This window comes from Coffea eugenioides, chromosome 11 (genome assembly GCF_003713205.1).
Source record: "Coffea eugenioides isolate CCC68of chromosome 11, Ceug_1.0, whole genome shotgun sequence".
NCBI classification, from domain to species: Eukaryota; Viridiplantae; Streptophyta; class Magnoliopsida; order Gentianales; family Rubiaceae; genus Coffea; species Coffea eugenioides.
The window spans coordinates 52928076-52940221 of record NC_040045.1 but is presented as its reverse complement, the minus strand read 5'-3'; the positions used below and the strand labels follow the sequence as shown (position 1 = coordinate 52940221).

Below are 12146 nucleotides of genomic sequence, written 5' to 3'. Positions count from 1 at the left end.
CGAAATGCTAATGCAACTCTATATTATTTTCATAGATAAAATATGATTATTTTTCCATTTTTCTCACCTCTACTCCATTAAAGCAATTTCAACACATTAACACCACCACCACATCTCGTTAGCTTTAGATTACATTTTTGGCCTTTATAAATTTGTAATCATATTCAATTTTTTTTTTGTTTTATGAGTAATTTCAATTTTTTGTGTGTTTGTATTGACCATTATCTAGAAAAATATGAATGTGTTTGGATAGAAAATTATTTAAAACATTACTTGGATATTTACTGTAATATTTTTTATGATGTGATGTATACGAGATAAAAAAGTGGGTGAAAAGATAAAAAAAATTGATTGAAAAACATGTTTATGATGTAAGCAAATATTATAATTCCCAGTTAAACACTCTCATTTTCTTTTCTCTTTTTTCCTAATCTCTCCCAAATTAAGAGGTTATTTGGATTGCATTTTCTGAAGAATTTTTAAAAATAATCAGCGCAATGTAGTTGAGATAAAAAAATAATTAAATAATATATAAAAAAAAGCAATCCAAACAAAGCTGCCAAGGGCAAACCCAGGGAAAAGGGGTCTGGTGGGTTTAGAATTCATGTGATATCAACGAATTTGCCCTAAAAATTCAAATTAAATACCACCTCGTCACCTTCCCCCCAACCGTCCTCACTCGCCTCAGTCAGTCCGCTTTCCCTCCTCTCTCTCTCACACACACACACACACCGAATCACTCTGCCATTTGATACCTCACCCAGTTAGATGGTGGTGCAATGCACCCTCAAAGTAACTAACGACAGCCTCGAGATCTCTGACATGGCTGCCGACGCCAAATGCAACCACGAGGATGTTGTTCCCTCCCACGACGACTGCAGCAGCCGGGGTGCGAGGAGGAGTAGCGCCAGACTCAAGCTGCTCCAGGAGAAGAAGTCCCACCAACAACCGCAAAAGAAAAGGACCCTCTCGCCACCACCATGTCACAACCTCAAAGTCAACAAGGTTTCCCAAACTCCTTCCACCCCTAACCACAAAAAACGGAAGCTTGGTGACGAGGATGCCCATCCCCCTGGTCCTACTGCTACCCCTGGACCTCACCACCGCCATCTTGATCACGACTTCCACCAGACACAAGATGCCCATGCCGACGCCGACGCTGACGCCCACGGCAACCCGGTTCCAACTGAGAGGAGCGCCTCTGCCAGTGTTACGGAAACACTTAGGCAGTTTAACAAATGCTACCTCCATTTTGTTCAGGTATCTGTTCATTTCCCTGCTAAACCCCCCACATTCCTCCTATCACTGCCTCTACCTATTCTTAGCTATTTCATCTTTCGTCTTCTCTGCCCCTTCTTCTTTTTAGCTTACTAAATCAGCAACTCGTACGCATGCGATTGGGCTGCGGAGGTAAAACTGTGTAACATATGTTGCTTCTGAATCTTGCCTTTACTGTGGTTCTGATTGTGGCTAGGAAGAGGAGAAAAGATGTGGCAAGCTGGACGATCGGCAAAAAAACAAGGCTTCTTGTCCTGTAATCGTGTTTTTAATTTACCAGAGAAAAAGTGACATTCTTTTTAAGGAGTTATTATATCATACTAACTGATACATTTTCACTATTGTTTGTGTTCAAACACATGCAGAAGGAGAACATAGCTGAAGATGATACTAAAAGGGGTTCCAAGCGACCCGATCTGAAGGCCATAACTAAGGCATGTCACTCTTTTGGATGGGGTAAATCTGTGATTTGTTGGTGCTCTGCCTTCAAATTTATGTTCATGGAGATCTTTCCAGTTTTGCTTGGAATATACTCGTTGACTGCCAATTTGCATTCAAATGTAGTCTGACCATATGGGGGATTAAATGGACACTTGGTGCATCAAGATGCAAAGAGACAGTAATTTTCATGCAAAGAAAATTGTTTATAGTTGCTATTTCTTAGATCTAACAAACATGATGTCTGAACATAACATGGATTACATTCGTGAAAGCATTGCTTATGATAAAGAAGCAGTTTTACTTGTCATATCTTGGGTCTTTCTGTGACTGGATGGTCCATCTTCGTGATGAAACTGGCAGCATTATATGATAAACAACCAGTTTTCTTGCTGAAGCGTTTGGAATTTACAATTCCCCAGTTACTTTTTTTTTTACTTGTACACATTAAGACTTTCATTACCACGTTCTGGCCATATTATGCTGCTCATCATACTTTATCTGTTGTATTTTCTTAGATGCTTGTAATGTGTCTTGCCTCCAAATTTTATTGCTCTCACGTGGTCATTGGGTGTGCATCTGTAAGCATACCTATTTAAGTCATGTGGCTATTCTATCTCCCTTTTTTTCTCGTGTAGTAAGATTCTTGTTTAATGTTTCTCTTTTAGACTTTCTGATCGCATTTTAGATGTGGTGAAAGAGCAATATTTAACATAACAATAATTTGTTAAATATTTCAATATTTCATCTTTTGAGAAGTGGTTTACTAATGTTTTTCCAGATGAAGGAGACATGCTCTGTTTTAAACCCAACAAAAATGATAGGCTCCATTCCAGGTTAGTGGTTTTGCCTTTCCCTTCAAGTAATTTTTGCATTTATTGAATATTGATTTCTAGGGATCTTAAAAGCTTCATTGTTTTCCACTATATGAGCTTCTTTACTTCATAGTGGCCTTTAAAAGGATTTTGGACTCTTTACCACACCGCCTTCACTTTTTGTGCTTACTTGTTATTCCTAGACCGTGCTTACTTGGTGGTGATACATTTGTCCTAGTTACATATCATGGTGCATTATGTTGAAGTATGTTTGTTTTTGATACATTCAAATTTCATGTTATCTCATGCTTTGTTCTTTTTCTTTTTAATTTAAAGAAAAAAGTTTGGACTAAGTTTGTTTTGTATCTCATCTCTGCATTTCTTGATAAGCTAGCTTTACTCTTTCTTTACAAACGTCTTTACTTTGCTAAAGATCTAACATGGTCTGTGTTGAGTTTTTCTCAAGTTTATAGAACCTTGTGAGTTATTAGCTGCCAGTGATGTGCATTTGAGAAATCAAATCTAGAAATAAGTACTATTAAGTGGGAAAAATCAATTCTAAAAATAAGTACTATTCAGTGGTTCATAATCTGCAGTTTTTATTTCAGGGATTGACGTCGGTCATCAATTCTTTTCACGTGCGGAGATGGTTGTGCTGGGTTTTCATAGCCATTGGCTTAATGGAATTGACTACATAGGGCAAGCAAGAAGATCGGTATGGTGTGGGACACTTAGATACTAAAAGTTGAATCGGCTGGTTTTTTATATTTTAGCAAACTGTTTTATGTGCTTGTCTCTCTAATCTTTTGATCACAATTTTCTTGTAATTTGTTGAAGTAAGGATCACTTAACTTTGTCTGAGTGTGTTTATTCATGTGTGGTTACTTGCATTAGTTTGTATGGTAGCTGAATGGCTTTTAAAGCTTTTGGGTTGACTTCGAAGGAAAATTTAGGAACTTGTGTCGAATGTTTTTTTTTTTTTGATGCTGGTGGGATATCAGAATAAAGTCCGAGAGCAATGGTGTTCTGGGATCTATCTGTCCAATTAATGCTGATCTGATGTGTAATGCAGGTAACTTGTGATTTTTCTATTATTCATATTCCCTTGCCATATTGGTCTTTCCACTTACCTATGGAAATTGACTTTGGTGTGGTGTCCAGTCGTTATTGTTTATCTCATGACTTGTCCATCCATTCACTAGTTTCTTCTGCATATGTTATAGATGAGGGAATATAGTCTGAACATAGAAAATGGTTGCTTGAATCCTAGATCAAATTTTGTTTTGGCTGCTGCCATTTATCACTTTTCAATTTTGGAGCATTTGTTCTTTGTCAATTTTTTTTAATGTTCCTTTATTGGTTTAGGCATTCTTCATTTGCTCTAAGGTTGTGCTGAAAAGATTGATTGTAGTTTAAAATATTTAGTACGATATGATTGGCGTACAGTAAATTGGAGTGGTTTTCCTCATTTTTTCTTTTCTTTTTCATTTAGAGAGTACATGGGTTTTGGGGAACTTGTTTAAACTAATTTTAAGTGCTAATAGCAGCTTGAACCAAGTGCCATGCTTCTTTATACCATGGTATATGTTGAAAAGATTTGACTCTTGAATGTTGCAGGACCTGGGTGACTACAAGTTACCACTTGCAGTATCAATTGTTTTATCTGGCCAGTATGAGGATGATCTGGATAATTTTGAGGAAATAGTGTACACTGGTCAAGGTGGTAATAACTTGCTTGGTGACAAGCGTCAGATCAAGGATCAAGTAATGAGACTTGGTAACTTGGGGCTCAAGGTACATTATGTTCATTGTTCTTGATTCCCTTTTCAAATTTCTTTTCTTATGCATGGATGATTGAGGCGCCTGCCTTGTTTTTCAGATGTAGTGAAGTTTTCATTCCTCATAAACTTGAGCAGAGAATGTCGTAGTGTAAGTTACAGATAGAGATTGAGTATCTTTGAACAAAGTTGGTCAAAACAATTAGTGATAGAATGATATTGAGTTCCTGTCAATTAGTTTGGATGATAAATCAGAATATATGTGTATTTCCTCTAGATGGATGTGTCTTGAAACCTTTTTGTGCATTATGGGAGGAAATTTTTGATTAAGTTAGTGTGACTAAGTTCCTTTTTTTTTAATATATTTTTAATGCAGAACTGCATCGAGCATTCAGTGCCAGTTCGAGTTGTGCGTGGGCATAAATGTACAAATAGTTATGTTGGGAAAGTCTACACATATGATGGTTTGTATAAGGTACTTACTTTGAACATTTTCTTCAGTGAAACGGTTGCCATCTATCCCTTGTAACTGATAGGTTTAAGAGTGTTATTTGGGGGATTAGATGCATTTCTCAGGATTGCTTGTGTAATGCAAAATGGCAGGGATTTTGCTGCTATATTGGTAGGCATATCATGGATTTTGCTTGTTGTTTGAGCATTGTTTGCATGATTATCTTTGTAGATTGAGAAAACATGCATGTTTGGGTGATTTTTGTTAAGATGGAAATTGACTTCATTTTTTTTGTCCAGGTTATATTAGATAACAAATAAATAAAATCTGAAGTTTACAGTTTTGCACCCTCATTGGACACAGTACAAGTAGATCATACACTTATTGCCCATTTTGTGATTATTGCAGCCACTAAATTTTACCTTCAGGAGGTGTATATATCATGATCATACATGACAGAAATGTTGTGAAATGAACAGACATTTGACATATGTATTTGTCCAATAACAGTTTCAGATTGTCATTGGATGAAAGAAAGTGGTTTATAATGCCATGGGTATAAGATGCTTTACCACTTTCATAGCACCTGTTCCTTGCTTGTATGGGACATAGACAAACGCGCAGATACCCTGCATTCCCTGCTGTTGAACAAATTAAAAAACACCCACTACCATGTGCATGGTTTTGGATATCTGTCTATATGTATTTATCTTCCATGAACTGTTACTATTTGCATTCTCCCTTCCCCTTCTTTTTTCCCCCTTGAATCGTAAATTACACCCCACATTGTTGATCTGTCTTTGACAATCTATATCTGATTTTTGAATCGTAGACTCTCATTCATTGGATGCACTGATCTGCTAAAGGATGTGGCAACTTTGTCCATTTGAATTTCATAATTGTGCTTCACTTTAGTTGACCACAGATTTTTGGATTTGGGCTCTTCTTGGTTTGAAAAGGTTTAATAGAATAACTTAAATATTGATCAAGATGTACTTGATTAAGTAAAGTCTTGTAAGAAGATGCATCAGAGTTGAAACCAAAAAGTTTTTGTTTAGTTAGGAAGTCTATCAGAAGTACGAAATGGAATTATGGATTAGAGAAAACTTCAAGGCTAACAAATTTCTGTATCATGTTTTTTTTGAGGTCTATGATATACATTGAATATTTGACTTGATATCATCTGTAAGCTTATGAAACTAGTACCTGTCCAATTTAATGCTTTTTCCCCCTATTCTTGTTTTGTTTGTTCATGAGTTTACATGGATCTCCATTCTGCAGGTTGTTAATTACTGGGCAGAGAAAGGTGTTTCCGGATTCACTGTATATAAGTTTCGACTAAAGCGGCTGGAGGGTCAACCTCCTTTGACCACTAGTCAGGTTTTATTTTATTTTATTTTAATTTTTTTACTTGTAGATAAGTTGGTGGTGGTTTCCTAAGTGCTTTTATTTTATTTCCTAAGTTGGTGGTCGTTCCCAATTTTTAATCCATCCATCAAGCCATACCAAAGCTCTTTGATCTAGTTGGGCTGGTTTTGGTTTATCAGCCTCTGGGTGTCTTTTTGGATGCTTGCACATTGTCTTTTGGTATCTGTACCGGAAGTTCTACTGTTGCCCATACATGGATTGTGCATCTTTTTGTTAAACTAATAATGGTTATTAAAAGCTAAGAAGCTGTAATTTTTTACCTGGAATTGTATGCATTCTTCTAGGTAGATGTCTTCTTAGTAACTCATGATTTTGTACATGTCAACTTGATGGCTGCTTTTGTTTAGCCAAATTAGTTACTTAATGTAGGCTTATTGAGGGGATGTTCCTAACTTTTGTTTGGGCCTGGCTGTTTTTTGCAGTTTCTAGCTCATTCTTGATCTGAATTCCAAGTTTGAGCTTAGCCTCTTTGAAAAGTATGTGTTGCTGCAATAGTTTGAACCTTAATTTTGTCTTGGCTTTTCGATTCCTCTAGCAGCCAAACAAGAATACTCGGGGGAATTAGTTGAGTTTGAAATCTTCTCAATATGAATTGTGTAGAATACCACCAAAATTGAAGATCACCCTTTAGAAGTCTGATGAACTAATTGTTAAATGAGCTGAGAGAAGAAAATTGATGACGGTTCAGTGGAATAGCACTATTTCTTTTACACATGAAGGATGAGTTTAGTTTCTTTATTCTGTATTTACGTGTCTCGGTTGTTGTACTGAAAGCCAAAGCTTAGCCCATTTTAGACTTTCTAGCTTGAGCACTTTGGATTTTGTCAGGCAATTCAAATAAGTTTTTAGCTGACACAACACAAGTTATACTATAATCACATGAGCTAAAGCATTTTCAATTGATGGTGTCATTAAACTTTTTCCTTTGAATTCAGGTGCATTATACTCGAAGTCGTGTGCCTGACTCCATTGCTGAAATACGTGGGTATGATGAAAGCCTTTCCTAGTTGCATAAACATCTCTTTTTACCTTTTTATCTACATTGGAAAGGTAGAATCTTATTGTAATTATGTAAAAAGGTTGGTTTGCAAGGACATTACTGGAGGGCAGGAGGATATTCCAATTCCAGCAACCAATTTGGTTGATGATCCTCCAGTTCCACCTACAGGTATGTTGAGTTGAACATATGAACTGAAATTTTGATCTTTGACATTGATTGAATGGCAGTATTTGGTTTCTGTTACTTTACTTTATGCTTCCTTCCTGTGTCAAATTCTGCTTTAGATTGCATTTGGTCTCCCTTCGTAACGTGAGTACTGAAATGTGTGTTTTCCCCATGAAGAAAAAACTTGTTATGAACTTGATTAAATATGGTAGAGGAATTGATGTTGTTCCCTCATGTTTTACAATGAAAAATGTACTAGCTAGATGGTGTCTCGGCATGTCATGCAATATTTCTGTCTAAAAGCAACCTTACATTTGGAGATTGATTTTAATTTTATACAAATTTATAGAGGCAAGGTCTGTTCCTGGTCAGGGATGTTTTAAACTCGTCTTGGCCTTAATTTTAAGGACAATGAAATGGAATATGTGTAATGATCACTGTTAACTTTATAAATTTAAAGCATTAACACAAAGCCAGATTTGGTTTTAAGGACTTGATTGTGCATACTTTTTCCATCTATTGCTGCAGCTTTTCATGCAAGCAACTCTGGCCCATGATGTGGATTGTTGTATATATATATATATTTTCCTGGTTTTTCCATGGAGAAGTCCACTCTTGTCTGAAGCAATGTTTGTAGCAACATTTTCATTTCCCTGAGCCCTTCAGTTAAACATGTGATGTGGAAAAAAATGCTGCTGTTTTTACTTGAATATCTGACTCTCGCTCTGCTGAAAATGTTAAATTTCATGGAAGATTACCAAGTTTTTGAAAAGTTTTTCTATGTATCTTGATTATTTTATTGTTGCAATTGTGGTGCTTCCACTTTTATAGGAAAGGGAGGAAAACAAAGAATTGGCATACGAAAATAGTGGGATTTTGGGTTGTCATGGTTGGAGAATAGAATTAGGGAGTAGAGACAAAGGGCATTTTTTCAGTTGTTGACAGGCCGTACTTCTGTTTCTGTTGGCTTCCTAATGTCAAGTAGAATTTTCTGCAGCTTCCCTGTCGAATGTCTTACTTCATTGTATGCCTCGCTGATAAACCAAAAAATGGTTAGTATGCAAATATAAGTAATTAGGAGTCAACATGAGTCAATATCCTTTGGATGGATATATTTTGGGATATTGAATATGAGGTTGTAGTTTGAACTTTGATGTTCAGGCGAATATTTGTCTTGCATTCTTTGAGTACATCATTTTTGGAGCTTGTCATTATCCATTATTTTGCCAATCCAGATGTTCTGTTCGTAATCTTGTTCAATTCTAGAAAGCAATATGTCTTGTTCATGTCTTCGTCTTGGTTTTACTAGCTCTGCTGGGTACTTGCACTGAACTATTTTCCATTTTCCCCCCTTATGTTGATATTCAGGCTTCACCTACCATAAGGACATGAAATTTGCTAAAAATGTTAAGCTTCCTTTGAATGCTTCTGGATGTAGTTGTAGGGGCACATGCACCGATCCTGGAGTTTGTGCCTGTGCTAAGTTAAATGGTTCAGACTTTCCGTATGTTTTCCGTGATGGTGGCAGGTAAGACATTATTAGTTCCCTAATCTTTAGGGCTTTTGTTAGATTTTGCCAAAAAAATTCTTCTTTCTGGTAAGTAATTTTTTTTTATTGACTTGGAGAAAAGGAAATACAGCAGTGTACTGACCATCTTTAAATTTTGTTGACGAAATCCATAAATTAGGCTACACAAGAAGGTAAGCAGCTATTATACAATATGCAAGTAAAAGAGATAATATTGCGTGTCAGAGTCCATGTTGAGTTTTCCAACTTTTGAGAAGCTCTTCCACCCTCTCTCTCCATATTGACTAAATGAGATCTGCGGATGCCAGAATCTAGGCAATTCTATCTCCTTATCTTCTGAATCTCAGGCTCCAACTAGTCAATAACTTTGCTTCTCTAGTCATTTCCCATTAATCACTGGGCAAATCTAACATCATATTTTAGCACTTCGACCTTCTCATGATGGAAGAGAGGTAAATCCAGTTCTTCAAATCCTTTTCTCCCATGGTTGAGGTCAACTAAATTTTCCTGCTACTCAAAATGTCTACAGTGACTGTTGCATGCCAAATAAAAGTGCAACCTTTTTTTCTTTTTTTTTGGGGGGGGGGGGGGGAGTGGGTTCAGATATCCTTTCCTCACTCTTAATAAGACAGAGTATACTAACTGTTTGATCCTCTTAGTTGATCATCCTAACAATGCTGTAATGTGTTGAAGAATTGTTCTGGGTTGTTTATTTGTTCTCATGTATTGACTTATCCCACTTCTATTGACTTAGTTTGGGCAGAGACCCATTGGGTAAAACAAAAATTTAATTAGAGAAGATTGGAGTAGTTATATAACTAGGACGCTCAAAAATAGATATATTAGTTGTGACCACTTGGTGCTTTTCTTACCATCTGTCTTCATAGGTTGATTGAACCCAAGGCTGTTGTATTTGAGTGCAATCCAAATTGTGGTTGTGGACCTGGTTGTGTAAATCGGATCTCTCAAAGAGGACTGAAGTATCGTTTAGAGGTTTTCTGACTTAACCATTCAAGTGCTGTGCATTCTATTACTTGCTATTAATCCCTTTAATGTCTTAACAATTTGTATATCACAATAACAGGTTTTTCGTACTCCAAATAGGGGTTGGGGTGTCAGATGTTGGGATTATATACCTTCTGGTGCACCCATTTGTGAATATATAGGGCGTCTAACAAAGACAGATGATATCGACTCTGCTGCTGGAAACAGTTACATATTTGACATAGATTGTTTGCAGACAATGAAGGGGCTGGATGGACGAGAGGTATGTAAATTCTTTTTGACCCTATGCAATCACACTTGCCGGCTTGCCCTGACAAGTTTCAAATTAAAGCTGTATGGTTGCATTTTATTTTGCTTGTGCCCTTTGAAAATATTTTCTATAATTAGTGCACACTTGTTTTCCTGAGGCCCATAGCAGAAAGTACCCTTAGAAAGCTTGATACACAGATTTTGTAATCATTGTGAAATCATCTTTGCGATGCGGTAATCATGCTGTTCTGTCTGTCTCCCTCGTAAGGAGTTTTTTTCTTATCTCCCTTGTTTCCTGATATTATTGCTTCCGTCTCTTCTAACTCCTGGGTGAAGAGGGTGCTCAACCTCTCGCAAGATTGATGTGGCAGATAAAAGACCATGGCCAAATCTAGTGAGGTGTTTCAAGATGCTCATGAAGTTAGGATAAATTTTAGTACCCAAGGACTAAACTTGTCAGGACTAAGTATTTTGTTCCTTTCAGGGAAGCTTGAGACGTTAGTAAGCTTTGTAACTTGTACCATTTATATTTTGTGTACAGATGTAACATCCCAACAATACCTGGTGTAAAAAATCTTACACCCAAGATGACGAAATTGATCTTTTCAGTAGTTTTTTTTTTCATGGACACAAAATGCACTTGTTGCGCTCTTCCCCCCACACCAACCAAAAAACCACCCTTTCTCCCCTCCCACTTTCCTCTGTTGCAAGTTTTCCCCTTTTGTTGCTCTTAATTCCAGAGGCTTTCTCTGCAGAGACGATTGCGAGATGTATCATTACCTGTAAATCTGGAGAATGATGATGATAAGATGTCTGAAAGTGTCCCAGAGTTCTGCATTGATGCTGGCTCTGCAGGCAATGTTGCAAGGTTCATCAACCACAGTTGTCAGCCTAACCTCTTTGTCCAGTGTATTTTGAGCACCCACCATGATATCAAACTTGCAAGGGTGGTGCTCATTGCTGCAGATAATATACCCCCACTAAAGGTTCTTTCTTCGCTTGTTTTTTCTCTCAGGGCTTTGACACCTTTATGTACTTTGACATTTAGCAAACACAATTAGTACGTGCAGTTGTAGCAGTTGCTTATCAGCAATAAATGATAGCTTTTGTATGTCTTATGTAAGCTCAAAACCTTACTTCAACCAGTAACTGAAAAAAGAACGTCTCTACTTCTTTCTACAAACCATTAAGCAACTGGATGTTCCTACGCTTTTCAGTCTTCTGGTTTTCATGAAGTTATGCTGAAAATTGATTATCTTGGCCAACTACTTGATATAATATCTTAAGCTGATCTGTATACTCCCGTGCTTCAAGTACTTTTTGCTTAAGCCTTGTGGACGAGTGCACAATCAGGACATCGCATTGAACATAAAACCTTAGGTTTTCAGGTTTTTCAAATGTCAATTGGATGGTTTTTCTGCAAAGTCAATGAGATTGACCCTAGAAGTTTCATTGAATTGCAGTGTGATAAGGACTTCCTTTCAGAGTAATAACTGATATATTTTATTTGGAATCTAGTTATTTTCCATGAGTATTCTTGTTTCTTTTTGATAATGATCTTAGCTATTCTGTGTCTTTGATTGAAAGAATGCTTTCTCCATATTATTAATTTAAATCTTTGTTAGCAGTAGATCAAGTAGTATCTCATTGTCTTCTTGTGTCTTTCTAAAGGAGCTTACATACGACTACGGGTACGCCCTTGATAGTGTTGCAGGCCCTGATGGCATTATTAAGCAGATGCCTTGCTACTGCGGTGCAGCTGATTGTAGGAAACGCTTGTTCTAGTTGGATGGTCTTGGCTCCCCGCGTTTGTGTTTGCTTGTACCTTTTTGTTCTTGTTAAGCCCCATTCCCGAGGGGTGGTGGCAGGCAGGGTTGGGGGAGTTACTGAAATGCAGTTTCTCTTAAACTTTTGCTTGCCAATTATTGGGGTAATGTTTATATTTAAACTGTAATTCTTGCTCTTGACTCGCCCCTTTACGACTGAGAATCTGCAAAATGGGGATGAATTA

The 12146-nt window shown here is 37.0% G+C and overlaps 1 protein-coding gene across 1 annotated transcript; it reads left to right on the top strand.

The window, feature by feature from the left end:
* The first annotated feature begins 701 nt into the window (after window positions 1–701).
* Window positions 702–12098, top strand: LOC113753562 (histone-lysine N-methyltransferase, H3 lysine-9 specific SUVH4). Its single transcript, XM_027297747.1, has 15 exons — window positions 702–1260; window positions 1475–1534; window positions 1644–1712; window positions 2498–2552; window positions 3140–3246; window positions 4149–4325; window positions 4686–4784; window positions 6042–6140; window positions 7124–7173; window positions 7268–7356; window positions 8722–8881; window positions 9769–9874; window positions 9966–10148; window positions 10891–11121; window positions 11807–12098. Exons 1-15 carry the CDS (start codon window positions 769–771, stop codon window positions 11918–11920), a joined length of 2091 nt encoding a protein of 696 aa, XP_027153548.1. The 5' UTR covers window positions 702–768; the 3' UTR covers window positions 11921–12098.
* The last annotated feature ends 48 nt before the right edge of the window (window positions 12099–12146 follow it).

What these genes read in the sequence shown, in the direction of transcription:
- LOC113753562 (XM_027297747.1), top strand. Translation starts at nt 769, where the DNA reads ATGGTGGTGCAATGCACCCTCAAAGTAACTAACGACAGCCTCGAGATC. An exon ending in GCTACCTCCATTTTGTTCAG is followed by an intron (nt 1,261 to 1,474) that starts GTATCTGTTCAT and finishes GATTGTGGCTAG; the next exon opens with GAAGAGGAGAAAAGATGTGG. An exon ending in ATAATATACCCCCACTAAAG is followed by an intron (nt 11,122 to 11,806) that starts GTTCTTTCTTCG and finishes GTCTTTCTAAAG; the next exon opens with GAGCTTACATACGACTACGG.